The sequence below is a fragment of the Callithrix jacchus genome, chromosome 13, assembly GCF_049354715.1.
Source record: "Callithrix jacchus isolate 240 chromosome 13, calJac240_pri, whole genome shotgun sequence".
Lineage (NCBI taxonomy): Eukaryota > Metazoa > Chordata > Mammalia > Primates > Cebidae > Callithrix > Callithrix jacchus.
Genome location: NC_133514.1, coordinates 50,051,221 through 50,072,252, shown reverse-complemented (window position 1 = coordinate 50,072,252; position 21,032 = coordinate 50,051,221). Strand labels below are relative to the sequence as shown.

Here is a 21,032-nt window from a genome sequence, read left to right as displayed (position 1 = left end):
CCGCTTCGTGTCTGTTTTTTCTGTGTTTAATCAGTCATCTTGAAAGTTCCCCCAGAGCGTAGCTGCGTGTCGCCTGCCTCCCCAGTCTGGCAGGCAGTGGGGCCTCCGGTGGGGTGCGTGGCCTCCCCGGGGACGCAGCGCCCTCGAGCTCCTGCAGCAGCTCTGTTAAGTCCCAGCGGGAATGGTCTAGAACTTGTCACCTGATGGTCTGCTTTAGATGGAAACAAGGAAACGTGGGCTCTGGAAACCTCTGAAGCAGGGATGGAGAGAAAGGGTTGCACAGCGGCTGGGGCACGTAGAGGTCCCTGTGTATTTTGGGGGGACGATTACGTTTTTAAGGTGAGGATAGTTGTAAATGTCAGACTCCAGCCACTTCAAATCTTTGGTGACCATAGTGGGGTAAAAACAAGCACCTGCCTGCGTCGTGGTTGTCCACTGCGTGTAACTTTTAGGACGTTTTCTTGAGGTGGTCAGTTCTTAAACCAAAGAAGTAGCAGTAGTTGATTTTAATTACTATACAGTTGTTTGTCTTCGTAACTTCTGGGTTGGTTGGAAATGGGTTCATTCTTTGTTTTGAAGAGGAGTCCAGCGCAGTAATGGGAAGGGCAAGAGCAGAGCTGGCGGGTCCAGCCACAGCCAAACAGCAGCCGGAAGCTGCCCTGCCTCACCGGCCACAAACAGACTGAGGCGCGTACACCCTGCTGTCTGCAGAATGCGCATCTGCACGGAGGTGAATGTGGTCCGATAAGGCCGCAGGGAGCAGCGCAACTTAGATCGCTGGTTTGGGAAAACAGCACAGGGCTCGGCCTGAGTGGCCCAGCAGTGCTTGGGGGGCACTGGAAGTGGCTTCCCTGGCCTGCCTGGCACTAGGAAAAAATGCCCCCTAGGGCGGCCTCCTGCTCCCATCGAAGCCCACGGGCCGTGGCCTTGAGGGCGCCCAGTGCTGTTTGCGTGCAGAGTCCGGGGACTCTTGTTAGCAGGAACGGCAGAAGTGCTGCCTCTCGGCCTCAGTTTGTTTAGAGATAGATTCTAGCTCTGGAGTGCAGAAGTGGATACGGCCTCCGCCTCCTGGGATCAGGTGATCCTCCCGCCTCAGCCTCCTGAGGAGCTGGGGCCACATGTGGGCTATCACATCTAATTTTTTGTTTTGTTTTGTTTTTTAGAGATGGTGTCTCACTATGTTGCCCAGGCTGGTCTCAAACTCCAGGGCTCAAGCCATCCTTGCACCTCAGCCTCCCCAAATGCTGGGACCACGGGTGTGTGCCACCGATTGGCGCCACAGCCTCTCCTAGAGGTGCCTTTGCATCTCCCGTGAACAGACAGAAAACGGGCTTGCTCCTCCTGCCACACTGCTGTCCTTCCCCCATTTCTAATGAGTGCTGCTCCCATTTCCCAAACACAAAGGCTGCGTCTTGGTGACGTCTTCCTCTTGCCTTTTACTCGGGGTTGTTTGCACACCACACCTTCCTCTAGCGTCTTGGCTGAGTTCTGGGTTTCCCCACTTCGCTCCGCTCCACGCGCTGGTCCCTGGCGCTGCCTCTCCATGACCTCACCCACGTCTCATGCCCGCTGTGGATGGGCCATGGGGCCTGGGGGCTGTGGGGAAGCTGAGTCTGGAGATCCGTGGTGCGCGCACTGCCAGCCCGCACGTGGTCACTGTGCTAGGCTTGAAGGACACTGAAGAGGCCTTCAGAGGGGCCACCGCAGATGCCATCCTCCAGCCCTGGTGCAGCCCCCCGAGACTGCAGGTCCCACTACCATCTTCACTGCCACCTCGTGAGAGGCCCAGGCCGGGACCCCTCCCCCCGCCCCCTCCCCAGAGCTGCTCCTGATGTCCTGGCCACTGAAACTGGGGAGATGATAAATGCTCATCACCTCCTGAGGAGTCCGGTTGTCTGTTATTCAGGCAGTGACAGAGCGCCTCGCGCTTGTCTGCAGTCACCTTCTGTCAAGACTCTTGCTCATGCTATCCCACTTCTTATACTGCTCCAAAAATATTCCTGTCATAACGTCCCTTGAATAAAAAGCTAGGGAGGGTTCTCATCCCTTTTTGAAAAAAGTCAAAAGCAAGGCTGAGGCATCTGCAGACGACTGATGTGGTGGGCAGTGGTGGCCCCTCCGGTCCAACCTCAGGTCTTCTGTGGAGCTGTCCCTGGCTGGCTTCAGCCCACAGCATCACAGCCCACGGTCACCATTAACTCCTAGAGATTTACGTTGCCTTGAATATTATTATTATTTTTAACTATTAACAAATGTATTTGACCAGGCTAGGCTCAGAGTTATTTCGTGCCAAGGTCAGGTCCTGAGCCTTCTCTAAGGGCTTTGGGGACTGGAGAACCGCCTGGAGTCCAAGCTGCCCAAACGCTGCCCAAGTGCAGCTGCAGCCTCAGACCTCAGCTTGATGCCAGGCTAGTGGTCTCCCCTTAAGCAAATGACCGCCTTATTATTCCCAAGTTTTGCATCTGTAGAAGAGGCTGTTAATAGCATCAGTATGAGAGTTGGGTGTGGGAGGAGAGAATGGGAGGATGCTTGCTGTAGAGTAAGCACTGGAAAACTGGCAGTGGTCAGCCACTGAAAAGCAAAGTTTCTAAAACTATGTATTAATAGTGACAAGCATAGAATAATGTCATAAAGTTTATTTTCATATTTTTCCTTATTTTATTATTGGCCAAATTCTCTTAATATGACAAATTTGAAAGTTAATTATTTACTTCAGCTTAACTGGCATATAAAATGATTAATCAAACTTTAACACACATTTTTGTTTAAATTTAAGAAGCACAAATGCAGTTTTTTTGTTTTGCTTTGTTTTGTTTTGAGATGGAGTCTTCCTCTGTCACTCAGGCTGGAGGGCAGTGGCACGATCTCAGCTCACTGCAACCTCTGCCTCCCAGGTTCAAGCAATTCTCCTGTCTTAGCCTCCCAAGTAGCTGGGATTACAGGTGTGTGCCACCATGCCCAGCTAATTTTTGTACTTTTAGTAGAGATGGAGTTTCACCATGTTGGTCAGGCTGGTCTCAAACTCCTGACTTCAGGTGATCTGCCTGGCCTTGGCCTACCAAAGGGCTGGTATTACAGGCGTCAGCCACCGTGCCTGACCAAATGCAGTTTTGATACATGGATCTGTCGCATAGTAGTGGAGTCTAAGCTCTTAGTGTACCCATCACCCCAATAGTGTACGTTATACATTAAGTAATTTCTCACGCCTCACCTTTCTCCCACCCTCAGAGTCTTCCATCGGGCATATGTTCTTTAGCCACTAGTCCATTGATGTACATTCAGGTTATGTCTCTGCCATTGTAAATAGTGCTGCAATAAACAAAATTGCAGGTATTTTTTGATATGACGATTTCTTTTCCTTTGGGTAGACATCTAGAAGTGGGATTGCTAGATCAAAAATTAGATGAGTATGCTGATGCATGCCTGTAGTCCCAGCTACTCAGGAAGCTGAAGTGGAAGGATCACCTGATCCTGGGAGTTCAAGGCTGCAGTGAGCCATGATCAAACCACTGCACTCCAGCCTGGGCAAGACAGACCCTGTCTCCAAGAAGCAAAAACAAAAGAAGCCAAAAAATTCCATACTGTTTCCCACAGAGGTTGTACTAATTTGCAATCCAACCAACAGTATGTAAGCATTCCCTTTTCCCCACATCTTTGTCAATAATTTTTTTGACTTTTCAATGATAGCCATTTTGACTAGCATGAGATGGTATCTCATTGGGGTTTTAATGTGCATTTCTCTGATGATAGTGATGTTGAACACTTTATTTTTTTGAGACCGACTGTTGCCCTATATCACCCAGGCTGGAGTGCAGTGGTGCGATCTCTGCTCACTGCAACCTCCGCCTCCTACGTTCAAACGATTTTCCTGTCTCAGCCTCTCAAGTAGCTGGGATTACAGGCGCCTGCCACCATGCCCAGCTATTTTTTGTATTTTTAGTAGAAACGGAATTTCACCTTGTTGGCCAGGCTGGTCTTGAACTCCTGACCTTGTGATCTGCCCACCTTGGCCTCCCAAAGTGCTGGGATTACAGGCATGAGCCACCATGCCTGGCTGATGCTGAGCATTTTAAAATATGCTTGTAATTAGCTGGGTGTGGAGGCACATGCCTGTAATCCCAGCTACTCAGGAGGCTGATGCAGGAGACTGCTTGAACCTAGGAGACAGATTGCAGTGAGCCGAGATCACACCACTGTACTCCAGCCTGGCGACAGAAAGAGAAATGTTCTCTAAATAAATAAATAAAACAAAACAAAACATGCTTGGTGGGCTGGGTGTGATGGCTTGGACCTGTAATCCCAGCATTCCAGGAGGTCAAGGGAAGGACATTCCTTGATCCCAGGAGTTGAGACCAGCCTGGGCAAGGTGACACAAAACCCATCTCTACTAGGAACACAAAAAATTAGCTGGGCAAAGTGGTGCACCTCTGTGGTCCCAGCTACTTGGGAGGCGTAGTGAAAGGATCACCTGAGCCCAGGAAGTCAAGGCTGCAGTGAGCTGTGATTGTGTCATCGCACTCCAGCCTGGGCGATGGGAGTGAGACCCTGTCTCAATAAAAAAGAAAATAAACATAAAATATGCTTTTTGGCCATTTACATGTCTTCTTTTGAAAAATGTCTATTCCCGTCCTTTGCCCACCTTATTACGGGGCTTTTCTGCTGTTATTTTTGAGTTCCTTGTAAACTCTGGACCTTAGTCCCCTGCTGGTTGCATAGTTTGCAAATGTTTTCTCCCATTCTGCAGGTTGTCTCTTTACTGTTTCTTTGTTTTGCCATGCAGTATTAAAACTTGTGTGATTACCCTTAAGAGTTAACTACTACACTTAAAAGAGGCAAGAAGTAAAAAATTAATGAGTACAAACTCTGAACTAATAAATACACCCTTTGCACTCATGAAGCAGCTTTGATGACAAGTCTCCAGCATCCCTGTTCTTCCCAGTTTGTTAATGGGAAAAGCCAGGTTGGGAGGCAGACTGTGCAGGTCACTCCACTCGTGTTCTAGTGGTGGGTAGAGCCAAGAGGAATGTGTGGCGAGTGGCGTTTTTCAAGCGGGAGGTAGAAAGCCCAGACTGGCACAAGTCAACCATGCTCACAACATGAGCTGCTGACCTGGCTTTCTCCATTCTAATGAGCTATTTTAGGACTGCAGTAATTTGTTGACTTAAAAGACACGGGGCTGTATGTTGCATTTATCTGTTGAAGCGCACAGTTAACACACCACATCAGTTGAAGACATCTTGATGGTTCCATCTTTGTATTTATGAGTTATTCTCATATCTGTATTAAGCCTGCTCATTCATTCATTAATTCACTCCACAATGATTAAGTATCTGTAAATGCTGGCAATTACTTTCAGAACCTGGGGATACAGCAAGTGAAGCTATCTGACAAAGATGCCTGTGTTCATGGAACAAGGTAGTAGAATGAGAGGTGGTGCAATGGAAAAAATAAAATGCAGAAGGCATAAGTAGTGGGATGTGCTGCAGGGAGGAGCGGGAAGGAAGAGGAGATGTGAGGGAGCCACTTGGCAGGGGGAGCAGGCATGCTCTGCAGAGCCACGGGGGCAGCATCAGTGAGTCAGCAATGGGAGAAAGTGGCATGATGGCACGACTCCCAACTCTTTGACCTATTCCAAGATGGAACTTTGTAGAGAATCAGGTCTGCTATGTCCTGGACACATTTAAACAGAGCTCAGACAGCCTGTCAGGGGAGAGGTTGTGGGCAATTCCTGCCAAAGGGTGGCCATGTGTTTTATCAGCTCTAAATAAAAGCCAGCCATTGAGATCAAATTTAGTGAGGAGTTCAGGCAGTGATGGAGTCTTTGGCACTGAGGGCCAGAGAGGAGTCTCCCCACTGGGAGTTCACTAATAAACACGGGAGACGCATATCTCAGGGATACCTGCAGTGGTGCTTACTTTCCTTGACCAAGCTGGAGAATAAGAGCTATCTTTACTTGTGTTTCCTTTTAGTGCAACTAGCGTTTGCCACATATGCCAAGTGGAGGAGAAGAGCCTGCTCTGTGCACGCACCCAACAGTCACCAGCTTCTCTTTTATCTCCAATAGGAAGCGCACACTACACTGTGGGAACAAAAACGTCAGGTGCCTGCTATGGCCAAGGCAGAAAAGGTCTTTCCCTCCAAACAAGATCCAGAGATGAACTTCTGGTACAGAGGGTGCTGCTGACACCAAACAGCTAATATAAGGGGCTGTGTCCATTTTTAGTATAGTCAACTCTCCGAGGTTTTTCTTTTTAATTTTGAGAGATGGACTCATTCTTTATAGCAACTGGTAAAACTGAATTTGCCTTTGCCTCCAGTTTCGAACATGTGCAGCACATTTTGCACTTTTCTTGCTTTCATGTAGTATTCATAATCCGGTTTGTCATCAACACAGAAATAATGCTTAGAAAGTATCAGTCATTTCACACTTTAGTGAAGGGCTGGCTTGGATTACATGTTTCTCGAGTCACGTTGGCCTGGGCTTCAGGTGGCTTGTTGCCTGTGTAGCAGGTTGTTTCACACAGTATCCTGACTCTCCTAGTTGAAAGTGACCTTAGAGACCATCTAGTCTAACACTCTTGCTTTAAAATCGAAGAGACAAATTCATAAATGCTCAGGAGCTGTCCCAGTGTTAGGTAGCTGTGTTGCTGCCATGCCAGAGTACAGTTTACTTAGAGCCATTCCAGATACTTGAAAACTAGGAATTGCTGAGAAAGGATCTACAATTTTTTTTGGTCATCAGGACATCAGAGGAAGAGCGCCTCCCTCTCCTCAATTCACAGACAACCCGCCTCATTGCAGCAGCTGCAAGAGCATTCCCAGCAAGGGACCCACAATATCTGATCTTCTTGGTGGCAACATAAATGTGAACACTGAGCTGTTTCAAATATGCTGATACTTCAGCTCTCAAGCCCTGAGGACATAAACTTCCAGATACCCCACATTTCAGCAGCGCTGTCCTGTCAGTTCTGGAGCACTTGCTGCAGCTTCCATCAAACAGGTTCCAAGGCAGCCACCAGTATCAGGAGCACAGCTGGAGTACCCTGCACAGCAATGGCTAACACCATGTGTATGTTAACGGGATGAGCTGAAATAGTAGTGCAAACTCTTCCACGTAGCTGCATCTGAACTTTCTTAGCTCACTGCAACCTCCACTTCCCAGGTTCAAGCAATTCTCCTGCCTCAGCCTCCTGAGTAGCTGGGACTACAGGTATGCGCCAGCATGCCCTGCTAATTTTTGTATTTATGAGTTTTCATCATGTTGTCCAGGCTGGTCTTGAACTCAAGCAGTCCTCTCACCTTGGCCTCCCAAAGTGCTGGGATTACAGGCATGAGCCACCATGCCTGGCCAGGAGTCTTTAAATAACTTGTGTGCAATTAAGTCCTTTCCTAAAAGTAGTTTTCTTCATGAAATTGTAGGCTATGATTTACAACTGTACATCTTTTCCTCAATTGGAGCTGGGAAAAAAAGTGTTAAATATGTGTTACCCAAAGCTTTCCCACTTATGGGATCCAAATTCTGTGTCTACCTGGAATACACAAGGCACAAGTCAAAGATTGTAACTTGGACTTAGTTACTGGACATGTGGATTATGAGTTGGACACATAACACAAGTGTCTTGACATAAACATATCACAGTGGAACTTCAGGGGAAGGGGCTCCTAAAAAATGTCTGGCAACTGAGGGAACAGCTTATGTAACTGGATTAATATCAAACTCAACATCATGAAATGTGTAAGATATTCAGAAGGTAAACCGTGCATTCTTAGTTAACATAAAAACACAAGAACTTTCCTATGCTCGTATTTTAGGAATATATTTGTTGAGGGATATATTCTACAAAACAATGAAGTTTGCTGCATCAACTGCATTTTCCTTTCGTGAAAAATTTCTCTGTAGCATGCACTGGTGTTTGATAGCATGTTACCCACAGAATTACTTTCAAAATTTGAGTCAATCTTCTCAAACCCTGCCGCTGCTTTATCAACTAAGTATGCACTACTATAATCTTTTATCATTTCAACAATGTTCACATCTCCACCAGTAGGTTTCCTCTTAAAAAAAAAAACCTGCAGTCAGGCTCATGCCTGTAATCCCAACACTTTGGGAGGCCGAGGTGGTCGGATCACCTGAAGTCGGGAGTTTGCGACCAGCCTGACCAACATGGTGAAGACCAATGTCTCTACTAAAAATATAAAATTAGGTGGGCGTGGTGGTGCATGCCTGTAATCCCAGCTACTGAAGAGGCTGTGGCAGGAGAATCGCTTGAACCCAGGAGGCAGAGGTTGCAGTGAGGTGAGATCACACCATTGCACTCCAACCTGGGCAACAAGAGTGAAACTCCATCTCAAAAACACACACACACACAAAACAAAACAAAAAAACATATTGCTCATTCAAAAGAACCAACACCTCATTTACATTTTCTCATGAGACTGCAGTAGTTCAGTCACATCCTCAGGCTCCATGTCTAATTCTACTTCTCTTGCTATTTCCACCCCATCTGCAGTTGCTTCCTCTACTGAAATCTTGGATCTTTCAAAGTAATCCATGAATGTTGGAATGAACTTCTTCCAAAATCCCATTAATGTTGCATTTTGACCTCCTTCCATGAATCACCAATGTTTTTAATGGCATCTAGAATGGCGAATTCTTTCCTGAGGGTTTTCAGTGTGCTTTGCCCAGATCCATAAGAGGAATCACTCTCCTACTCATGGCTGCTTGATAACACAGCAGAGTCACCTGTGGTGGCAACATGTTAATTTTTCCAGGGCGGTCCTTGTAGACCTTGTAATTTTTTTTTTTTGACACGGAGTTTTGCTCTGTCGTCCAGGCTAGACTGTAGTGGCACAATCTCAGCTCACTGAAATTTCCACCTGCCAGGTTCAAGCGATTCTCGTGCCTCAGCCTCCCCAGTAGCTGGGATTATAGGTGCACACCGTCACGCCTGGCTAATTTTTGTGTTTTTAGTAGAGATGGGATTTCACTATGTTGGCCACCATGTACAAAAATACAAAAATTAGCTGGGCGTGGTGTGTGTGTGTAACCCCAGCTACTGGATAGGCTGAGGCATGAGAATCACTTGAACTCCTGACCTCATGGGATTCACCTGCCTCTCAAAGTACTGGGATTACCGGTGTGAGCCACCATGCCCAGCCTAGACTGTATTTCTTCAAAGATCAGGCTGCTGATGATAAAAGTACTCTGCTTCCCAACTGAGATGAATTCTGCCAGCTCATTACCAAAAGACTTCACCGTCTTATGACAGGAACTCAACACAGAAGGTATGATGGAAAGCCATTTTATTTTTCCCTAGATAAATTTTAAAATAGGAGACTTTAATGGAAAACATTTAGTACCATGATGTCACCCTTAATGCCAGCAATACCTCGACTTTTACAAATGCTGGAAGCCAAGTAAAAGCCCTGTCAGCAGTATACATTTCTCTGTGGTCCTTCAACAATTTTGCACGTACAAAATTTTCTGCTATTTTGCTTTAGCAAACAGCAACATAATTTAAAATTCTGTGTTTCCTATATAACACCTAAAATCCAGTCCTATATTAATATAGTTAGAAAAATAAAAGGCTTAAAAATTTAATAGTACAAGTTCATGGTGCTAATAACAGAATCTCTTCAAACATAAGATCATTTTAAATCTCCTACATAACCAGCTTCTCATTTAATTTGAAATACTTAAGAATTAAAATCCAGTAAGATTGTTAAATTAATGTACATATCAATCATTTAATTTTCACTTGCCTTGGGAGAGTTACTTCCCACTGTTCACTGAATGAATTCCTTTAAAATATTAATAAATATATTACAGTATTTACAAGCATTCTTATGTACTCCAACACTGACAGAGAGTTAAGCCACGGAGAGGGAAGCACAGGTTTCCTAACAGTATGACTCCATGATGTATGGGACAAAAGGAACCAGTGCTCAGGCCCGGAGGGAGCTGAGAGCAGGCATCATGGTTCAGATATGCACACATGCTCTAAGACACATCAGACTCTAGCTGAGACCAGCCAGACATTTTTGTTGTTGTTGGATTAGAAGTAAAAGCTGAACAAGAAACCAGGACAAGGAAGGAAGAACAGGAAGCTATGCCTCAATCAGAGTAGGCTAAGGATTTTAAAACCAAGCTCCACAAGCTGTTAGTGAATTACGCTATGGAAATTGTTGAGGGGGGTGGTAGAAAGGGGGGTTAAATGCAAGACTTTGTTTTGGCAACAAAAAATGACAGTAATTTGATGTTTACAACTTTAACTGTGCCATGTCCCCTTTCTTACACACTTTCTGCAGATTGTTTTGTGTGAACGCAACTTCCACGTGACTTCTTTAATGTACTTGGCAAACTCTTGTTAATGCTGTTGAAGAATGTATGTTCTATGCTGTGGTAAGAGGTGATCATAATGCCCAACTCATCCAATACAGCATCATAAATTGAAGTGAAAGAGATTTACTAGATGTTTGTTTTGTGAATGTGAATCAAAGTCTTATTTTGGGGGTGTAGTTTCTTATTTTTTTAACAAAAACAGTAGTCATTATTTTAAAAAGCACGTTCTCCTAGGTGCATATTTATATACATATACGAACACCTTTTCCTCCCCTTTGTGCCCTTCTGGGTAGTCATTTTAAAAACTCAAGCTTGGGGTCATCAAGGGGGTAGATTTATACTCCCACCTAACTGCCTGGAGTATAGAGTTCAGATAGTCTCTTAGGAAGTTTTATAAATGAGATTCACCCAGTATAATTCTTAAAGCTCTTAAACAGGGGTCTTTAAAATAATTTAAACACTTAAGTAATCAATAAGGGATCTCTGGTGGCCCACTTTTACATGCAAATACAGACGAACTGTTAACATGCATTATTTTAGTCAATTGGTAAAGTTTATTTCATAAGTAATTTTAAGCCATTTACTAAAGTGTAAATTTCAATCCATTAAAAACTACTACCGGAGCAGTTCTGAGGTATTACTGTTAATTTAGTATAGAAATGTTACTGTATTTTGATGTGGTATGAAATGCAGCCACCACGCCTCTCATGAAACGGTGCTATCATGGAGCTGAGTACAGACATGTCCTATGGCTTTCAGGAAATTATTGTGCATGTGCATTAACAGATTTTCCGAACATTAATGGCAATTTAATTGGTTGGTCATTTGTAAGCATACCAAAATAACGTATAGCCCATAGTATGGGCCAAACACACTGAGACATTTGAGGCATACAATACTACCCTCCAGTCTACTTTCATCAGAAACCCAACCTACTCACTCAAGTCATTTTCAAGGAAAACTAGTGCAGAAAGCACCCAAAAAATATTGCCTGTCAGCAGGTTAATTTTCTTCTAACATTAAAAGAAGTAGATATTTTTTCTTTTAAAATTCATTTATAAAAATAAATTTCAGTTTGAGACCCTACGTAACAAACTGTGGCTTAATTTAGTCAAGATGGATGTATTATAAAGTTATGAAAAATGCAGTTGAAAACACATGAACTCCAGCTCATTTCTACAGCATGGCCAAGAGCTGCCACTCTACGCTATTGCAACCCTTCTCAGATAACCAAAATGCACTCAACTTCTTGACAAACTTTTAGCCTTCCTTTGTCCTGAAACTCCCATAAAACTTTAATTCTTAGACCACCATTATAAAACTATTAGTAACCATAATACATTCAAGATAGGAAATGAAGACCTGTTACCCACTCAGGAGACACTAATCCAGGGCACTGGGACAACACGGCCACTCAGGGACAATAGTCACCCTTGTGGGTGCACAGCTCTTCAGAATGCAGGCATAAAGTCCCTTATGTAATTTTTATCTCCAAGCAACAATAATTTAAAAATCAGTTGGAGAGTGTCAGCAGGTGCTTCTAGGTTCTGTGCTGTGAGCCCCCCAGTTCCTGGCGTTGTAGGGCTCTGGATCTTTCTGTACACGGCATAGAAACACAGTCACATGGAAATGCCAATATGACTTACTGCTTAGGGCTGTGCTAACATCGGCATCTCTGTTAGACTGGTCTCACAGGAGAAGCTTTTTTTTTTTTGCCTTAGTCAGGAGATTATTCGAGGAATAGTAAAGAACTGAACTAAGGAAGAAGTTACTGGCTTCCAAAGCCACACACACACACAAAAGCAAGTTTCAAACTGTTCTCCTCTCTCAGTGCAAACAAGCAATTGGTGAACCTGTCACGTATCATCAATCGATATGAACACAGCATTCAGTCTGTAGAATAATGTGATGCTGCAAAAATCTGATCTAATGCAAATTCAAGCCTATTAAATAAAACCACAGAAAGGAGAGCCAGACCGGCTCAGTGTTCTTGCGCACGGACACTGACTCTGAGCACAAAAGCAGCTGAAAGGCACGAGGCTCAGATCTCACTGATCGTCCTCTCCGAAGGGCAGTACTCCGAGGAGCCTGGCGAGGACACATAGAAAGACTGCGTTTTTCTTTTCAATCGGGCCCTTTTGTTGGCCAACACCAGACTGCGCCGGCTTGAACTGATGATTTCCGAAATGAACTTCTTGCAGTCCACACACACCTCCATGGTGCTCCAGTCCTCCATCAACTCTTTGGGAAACTGGAGTTCTTCATCTGATTTGTCCACAGACTTAGATTTTGAGGAGAACCTGGGGGAATAACAATAGAAAACAAAACAGAAGCCCAGCATTGTTACTTATAGGTCTACTGCAGTATTAAGAAAATATGTGTTAGAAGAAAGGTAAATTTGTCAAAACATCATGGAATGGATGAGTGATTTAATCATATGTTCTTCCAAAAAATTTCTTATTTGAGACAAGGCTCAAAAATGTTACGTAGAAAAGAAAGCAGGGGGCCAGGCATGGTGGCTCATGCCTGCAATCCAAACACTTTGGGAGGCTGAGGAGGGCAGATAACCTGAGGTCAGTAGTTCAAAGCCAGTCTAGCTAACATGGCAAAACATGGTCTCAACTAAAAATACAAAAAAAAAAAATTAGCTGGGTGTGGTGGTGTGCACCTATAATCCCCACTATTCTGGAGGCTGAGGCAGGAGAATCACTTGAACCCGGGAGGTGGAGGTTGGAGTGAGCCAAGATGGCACCACTACACTCCAGCCTGGGTGACAAGAGCAAAACTGTCTCAAAAAAAAAGGAAAGAAAGAAAAGAAAAGAAAGCAGGAAACATGTCTTATTAAGAAACAGGTGCTGCCCAGACTACCGAACAATATAGTCAGGATGATTAAAGGTGACCCTAAGAAACCAAAGGGCAAGATGTCTGCTTATGACTTCCTTGTGCAGATGTGCAGAGAAGAACATAAGAAGAAAAACCCAGAGGTCTCTGTCAATCTTGCAGAATTTTCCAAGAAGTGCTCTGAGAGGTGGAAGACAATGTCTGGGAAAGAGAAGTCTAAATTTGATGAAATGGTAGTGGATAAAGTACACTATCACTGGGAAATGAAGTGGATTCCAGAGGATTACGGACCAGCTAAGGAAGGCAAGAAGGATCCTAATGCACCCAAAAGGCTACTGTCTGGATTCTTCCTCCTCTGTTCAGAATTCCACCCCAAAATCAAATACACAAACCCTGGCATCTCTATTGGAGGTGTAGCAAAAAAGCTGGGTGAGATGTGGCACAAGTTAAATGACAGTGAAAAGCAGCCTTACGTCACTAAGGTGGCAAAGCTGAAGGAAAAGTATGAGAAGGATGTTGCTGACTATAAATTGAAAGGAAAGTTTGATGGCACAAAGGGTCCTGCTAAAGTTGACCAGGAAGACGAAGATGATGAAGATGAGGAGGAAGAGAAGGAGGAAGAAGGAGGAGGAGGAAGGAAGAAGGAGGGAAGAGGGAGGAGGGAGGAGGGAAGAGGAAGGAGGAGAGAGGAGGAGGGGGAAGAAAGAGGAAAAATAAAGAAACTATTTGAAAAAAAAAAAAAAATCCTAAACTAAAATCTCTTAACCGACCTTCTAGAATTCTTGGAAAATACAGTATTCACTTGATTCCCAATGAACATTAGTTAACTGTAGATGGCAGGTCAGACTATAGGAAATTCAAAAAAATGTAACTTAATCCCAGGACACATCCTAAAAATTACCTTTTGACCAGTTTTCTCATCATTTACGTATTTAACAAACAAGCCTCTCCCTCTCCAACAATTCCCCATAGTTGTGCAATTATTTACTGGGATTCCAAAGGAATCCAGTAGTTAACTAGACCAACATAATAGATGTTTCCAGGAATGTCTGAGATAACTAGGAATCATCTACTCATTTACTATTTTAATTAAACCAAACAGGATATAAACAGGTAGTCTACAGTAGGTTCAGAGTAAGTATGGAAAACTGCAGCAGCTGTTACGTGCACTGATAATTCACACCCAGAGGTTTCAGAGGAGGGAGCCCAAGCACAGGGGCAGATGTTTCAGGGACAAGGTTCATTCTGGGCCTACAGTTTCCTGGTCTTGCTGTCCACAGAGCCATGGCATGTGGTTGGTGCATCAAAGCCCAGCCTCTTGGCCCTGCCAGCTTGAGGCTTGAGCCTCCTTCCACCTTTCTTAAGGCCCAGAACTAACCTTACCCTGCACCAAATGCAAAAGGACTGATACTCAGGTGATATTTTTTCCTTCATTTTCAGCTTTTGGCATAAAGCTTTATTTCTGCCTTTACAATAGTAAAGTCAAACAAAGCCATGGCAGAACATTGTAAACAGGATTAAACCACTTTCTTTTAAAACTAGGCAAGGAGGAAAGAAGGATGAGACTGTTATATTCCAATTTCCAACTCCATTGAAAACAAGGTCAGTTGTAAAGATGTCTTATAGGACACAGTATAATAGTTGTTTCTAAAGTAGAAAAAAATTTAAACTATGTGATAAAGTATCCTTCAAAAGTAGCTAGCCATTATCCTTTAAAAAGTTACCTTTGTGGAAGTTTTGGAGATTTGTGTGCAAGTCTAAAACTGTATTAAAACCAACCAACCAACAACAAAAACCCCTCGAGCCAAAGCCCTAACACCCCACCACAGTCCTCAAGAGTAGAACTCTTCTGCAAAGGATGGTTTGACAACCCAGGCCCCTTGCTTACCTGGCAATGCTCCGAAGTGGCCGATGATGGGCAGTAGAGGGTTTATCTGACCTCATACTACTTTCCCCTCTTTGCAGAGCAGAAGGTCCCAGTGAAAAGATAGGAAGAGTGGAGTATGGCTTGGATGGCAGCCGCATCTATTATCCCAAATAAAACTGACGATGAGCAGTACTGTTAAAGAGGCAGTCACTAAAACAAACACAAGTATAACTGAACCAAGCTTAGCTTACCTTTTTGCAACACTGTGAGCACACCGGCCTGTACACAAAATCATAAATGTTACTTGGTATTATACAGTGGATGCAACTAGGAGTTAGAGAAGACTATGGCAGTACAGTTGTAAGTTTCTACAATAAACTGTAAAACTCTCACTTCTATTAGAATGTAACAAATTGACATACTGCAAATTGCCAAAAAGATAATCCACAGAACTTAATTCTTACATTGTCTCCTATAAAAGGGCCAACTTACATCTGTTTGGAGTTTTGTTATTTGTCTATCTGGGGATTGCATGGTAATCACATCTTATTTTTCTCTGTTCAAACATGACGTATTATTAGAATTATCTTAGGTAAAAGAAATAACATACAGGGAAACATTTTCTAGGTTCAATATCAAATAAGTGTTTGGTTCCCTCTCTTGAAGAAATCAATGTTCCTAACCTGCAAGGATAGCACAAGGTAACAACTGAATGGGTAATTTCTAATTTTATTCCTGTGTAGAAAAATGGTGAGGTAAGGAAGGTAATTCTCTTAGAACTGTTACATTTATCTTTTCATCAATTACAAAATACCTTACCTCTTACAGAACTGACAGGTATAAGACCAAGTGAAGAAGGAAAACCTCCTGGTTCGGCAACAAAAGCAGAGCTAAAAAATACAAATTTAAGAGGAAAAAGAAGCATTGCCAATAGCAAATTTCCTAATATCCATGTTTGAATATGCTTAACATCTATATATGGGAGAAGCTGAATAGACAGGAAGGGGATGATAATTCAGAAATCCCGTTTATAACAGTTGGCTCTGTGATGCTGATAATGTAGCTCTGTATTTAATTATAATTCTATTTCAAAAGATAATAAAAGGCCACAGCTCTTAAGTTTCTCCTCATCATGGAAGGTTTCTGAAACACCCTCCTTTGTTTCTCAGATACACTTTCTTTACAGATCCTTTAAAAGTGTAATGACTAAATGCACACGATTTTATGAAGGCATATCGTTATTTGTTATGGCTGCCTGAAAACCTTTCAGTTTTGATTTTTAAGGGAAAAACAAAAATGCCCCCTCTTGTGAAAGAGGCAGCACAGGCACTGTCTGCTAGGATATGAACATTGCACCTCCCAAATCTGCTCAAAGACATGTTGCCACCTGGCTAGCAGATAACTCCTTCAGCAGACCATGCATGGGACTGGCCATTCTTCTACTCTTCTGATCAATCAATTAAACAGCACTACCTTTCCTTTTTTCAAGGCGGTGTAGATGTCTTTATACTGTTGGTATTTTTCCAGCTCTGCCTTCACCAGGACCTGGCGAATATGCATCACTTCTTCCACAGTAAGAGCGAGGCATTCCACTGGGTAGCAGAATTCCTCCTGAAATTCAAAATGTCACATGAATAAGAGACTCCCACCCCCTGTTCTGGAAGCGCAAAATTTCCCTTCAGATCAGACACCTGATTAGTAGCTTCAGAGAAGAAAAGAGGTTTCCCAATGACGATTGGGAAGAGCTGGCTCCCTCTGGGGACCACATCATTTCTAATCACACTAAGACTACAGATGGCAGAAAACATTTGGGGACTGAGTGATCTACTGAAATTTCCAATAAATGAAAGTTCCTCACATTTGCTTAGGTATTCTGACTCAAGTAACTATTCTGTTAAATAGGGCTATATCTCTATGCTTGAAATGTTGAAAAAAATTTATTCTAAACCAATTTTATGTCAGTTTTCTCCTATGCTTATGAAGAAAACATTACTTAGTGTTGTGTTGTACACTATATACCAACAGATAAAAAGTAAATCTGCATTGGTCCTTTTTTTTTTTTGACAACCAGGTTACATTCTGTTACCCAGGTTGCGGGCAGTGGCATGATCATGGCTCACTGTAGCCTTGACTTCCTGGGCTCAAGTGATCCTCCCACCTCAGCATCCTAGATAGCTGGGACTACAGGTACATGCAACCATGCCCAGCTAATTTTTTCTATTTTTTGCAGATATCAGGTTTCACTATGTTGTCCAGGCTGGTCTTAAACTTCTGGGCTCAAGTGATCCACCTACTTCTGCCTCCTAAAGTGCTAGGATTACAGGCATGAGCCACCATGTCCAGCCTGGCCCTGTTTTTTTGTTTTTGTTTTGTTTTGTTTTTTTTGAGACAGAGTTTCATTCTTGTTGCCCAGGATGGAGTGCAATGGCGCGATCTCAGCTCACCACAACCTCCACCTCCCAGGTTCAATCGATTCTCCTGCCTCAGCCTCCTGAGTAGCAGGGATTACAGGCATGCAACACCATGCCTGGCTAATTTTGTATTTTTAGTAGAGATGGGGTTTCTTTAGGTTGGTCAGGCTGGTCTTCAACTCCTGACCTCAGGTGATCCACCTACCTTGGCCTCCCAAAGTGCTGGGAGTACAGGCCTGAGCCACTGTGCCTGGCCGGCCTGGCCCTGTTTTTAAAACTGGTTCGTGGTACCCAGAATAGCCAAAAGAAGATGGTTAGTAATTTTTACTGAGAAGCATTATTTAGTGATCAGTTACATCAGCACACCTTTACAAATCCTGATGGTATGAGTGAAACTGGAACATGAATCTGCTGGAGCCATTTGCATCCAAAAGGCAGTCTCTCCAGGCTGCCCCATAGTTCTCTAGATTCTGATTTCTGTTTTCACTTTCAAAAACTGCTAATAGTCAGCACTGGAAAGACTAGAGAAATGTCAAAGAATTTCACAATAAATATTTATGTTGGCTGTCTTGTGTTAATGATTTCCCTACCAGCAGCTGCGGAAGATGTTGATGTAACTGATCTCACTGAATAAGAGCCTCACACCCATCCGCTCCCCATCCGGCCCCGCACTTGATTGGTGGAACTCAGAGAAAGACAGAACAGTCTTGTGCATTTGGACCCTGCCAGGCTGCAAGGGGCCATTGTGGTGCAATGACACTGAAACTGAATGTTCTCAGCACAAACACATTATAATTCACTCCCACACACACACAACAGCATCACTCACAGGCATTCTGGAATCTAACACGCCAGTGAGAAAACACAGGCCTATGAATGCAGTCAGTTTATAGAGCTTTAACAATCAGTTCTGTCTTTCAATCAGAGAAAAACAAAAATAAATCTAAGTTGCAAACTTGTCAAACATTAGCATTTTACTTAATAAAGTAGTCTGAAGAACTACTGCATTTTACTAAAAATCAATACAAAACCATCTCTGTTCAAGCTAACTTAAGGAAATTACATTTGCTTAAAAATGCTTTCAGAAAAATCCTGCAATTGAATTTTTAAGATGAGGAGCTTATTAGTATAAGAGGGCAGGTGAATGAGTTTATTCAGAAAGATTAAGGCTCTAAGATGCTTAAAATACTCATTTAAAAAATCAATGACGACAGTTTTCTCTTTAAACAGGAACTACGTTCAGAGATGATAGGATTAAATTGGCGTGTTTGTATCTGCTCTGTATTACTCCAACTTCAGAAAAGAGTAGCGTTAATTGGGAACAATAAACTGCCTTTTTCTGAAGGTTAGGCCATTAAAACTGTGCACTAAGTAAGTAGTATTAGCTGAACACAACTGAATGATGGCATTTCTCAGCTTTTAATGTATTTCAGAAGTTTTGCTATTATTTTTATTCATCAGTGATGAGTATGACTAGGGTCATCAGAAAGTATACCCTATTTCTGACGGCTAACTATGACAAAATGGCTACACTGCAACAAAATGTGGGAGTCTAGCACGTAACCAGGTAAACACTACTAGATTTATTATGTAGCAAATAACCAGGTAGTCAGATTTGCTATTGTGCATGCTAAGAAGACAGCAAACAGTACCAAATTTAACTGACTTTATAACGTGGATACCTGGGCTGTAAACCCTTCAGGCAGATGGCGATTTTTTTTCATTTGTAGAGATACACTAGCATGGCACAACAGACCTGGCAGCTTGCACCTCCCTCTCTTCAGTCTTGAGTCACAAAAGGGCTTAGCAAAGCATACTTTCAACTCACTGCTTTGATCCACATGAAAATCCAGTACTTCATGGGATATAATTTATTTATTTATTCATTTTTTGAGACAAGGTCTCACTCTGTCACCCAGGCTGGAGAACAGTGGCATGATCTTGGCTCTCTGAAACCTCTGCCTCCAGGGTTCAAGTGATTCTCAGCCTCCTGAGTAGCTAAAATTACAAGTACGCACCACCACACCTGTATAACTTTTGTGTGGAGATGGGGCTTTGCCATGTTGGCCAGGCTGGTCTTAAATTCCTGACCTCAAGTGATCCACCAGCCTCAGCCTCCCAAAGTACTGGGATCACAGGTGTGAGCAACTATGCCTAGCCATCATGAGATATAATTTAAAAATAGTGGATTTTTGTTTGTTTTCTTGATCTTTTTAAAAAAAATTCAAGCAGACTACCCTTTAGTGAAAGAATTTCCATCCGGTTAAATGCTAATGTTTTAATTTTGGAGTTTTCCCAAGGACAACAAAACTTTAATGCAACATAAAAGAAAATAATAGTTACTAGAATAGTTTTAATTATTTTTTTTCCGTTTATAAAAATACTAATTCGTCATCTCCAAAGCCAAATTAAACTTGCACCGATCTTGCAGAGCTACTAGTGCTCTAGAATGTGGAGGGCACACAAGGTTGCAGTGAGAGCAGGAGCCCTTTCCCAATATGCCACTACCTGGGGCTCCCACTGCAAGTGTTTGGCTCATCTGAGTGGCCAGACATGGCCTGGGGAAGGACCATACTAGCACAACTCTAGTTCCCTTGCTTGTCCATGTGTCAATGGGACTCCCAAATTCAGGAAAGGAAAGCTAAATCTTAGAGAGCTTTCATGAAGACAATAATGTGCTATAAGACTTTACACTTACTTCTATGCATGTCACTAAAACTGTTGAGTATTTTTGATACTATTCTGGCTATATTTTACCATTCAAAAGGGGTCAGTTAGGCAGCACAAAGATGAGACCGCATAACGTAAAATTTTGGTTATTGTGCCAGAGAAATGGGAATAGTCATCTTTTATACAGTGTTCATGATTAGTAAAAAACTTCATAAAAAAGTAACTGGTATTGGAAAATTACCCAAAAGAACCATTGCTTTTTGAGTTTTTAATAAACCAAAGAGAGGCAAATTTAAATAAAAATAGAAACTATTAAGTTTACTCTTCTCAACCAACTATAAAACTCAAAGTGAATCCTTTCTTTGCCTGAAGTGGTATATGGCCTTAGTGTACAGATATCTCTGTTTGGGGAGAATTGATAATAAAATGCCAGCAGTTCTTTAACAGGGGCAGGAGTGACAGGAGTTAAAAAGCCACCCTGGCATCTGATCACATGCTGACCAAGGGCAAATCTAAAACAGGAAAAAAGGACAGAGATTTCTCCTGTATTTCATGACAAAGATCAGAGAAAGAAATGTGTTATGTCTTATTTATATTGAGTCTCCTTTCTATACTAAGATGGGTAAGAAAGAATAACCAAGTAACCAGCTGCAGGGTCATCTGTCAAGGACAAGGTTAGTAAACCCAGGGCCTTAGAGAGCCAGGTCCTGCCTGCTGTGGCACAAAGGCTGCTCTGAACACCTGCTATGTCATAGCAGCAGAAGTTTTGATGTGGTCCTAGAGCTTCTTATTTCACTTAGAAATGTGAAGGTTCAAATAATAGTGTATTATTCTGTATAAAAAAACCTCAAAAAACAGTAATATAATGCAGAATTATTTAAAATAGCCACATCAATAAAAA

General features: G+C 42.8%; 2 protein-coding genes across 7 annotated transcripts in view; one reads left to right on the top strand and one right to left on the bottom strand.

The window, feature by feature from the left end:
• Positions 1-9,286: 9,286 nt before the first annotated feature.
• SPIRE1 (spire type actin nucleation factor 1) overlaps positions 9,287-21,032 on the bottom strand; it is a 214,844-nt gene continuing 203,098 nt past the window's right edge. For all 6 annotated transcript variants that reach the window (XM_008979444.4, XM_008979446.4, XM_035270512.3 and 3 more), the window contains 5 exons: positions 16,524-16,661; positions 15,870-15,940; positions 15,302-15,329; positions 15,072-15,208; positions 9,287-12,642 (listed from right to left, as the gene is read on the bottom strand). In XM_008979444.4, coding sequence (XP_008977692.1) covers positions 12,384-12,642; positions 15,072-15,208; positions 15,302-15,329; positions 15,870-15,940; positions 16,524-16,661 — 633 coding nt within the window. In that variant the 3' untranslated portion in view covers positions 9,287-12,383. The remainder of the gene's footprint in view (positions 12,643-15,071; positions 15,209-15,301; positions 15,330-15,869; positions 15,941-16,523; positions 16,662-21,032) is intronic.
• LOC103787547 (high mobility group protein B3) lies at positions 13,133-17,350 on the top strand. Its single transcript, XM_078347715.1, has one exon. It carries the CDS (start codon positions 13,228-13,230, stop codon positions 13,936-13,938), a length of 711 nt encoding a protein of 236 aa, XP_078203841.1. The 5' UTR covers positions 13,133-13,227; the 3' UTR covers positions 13,939-17,350.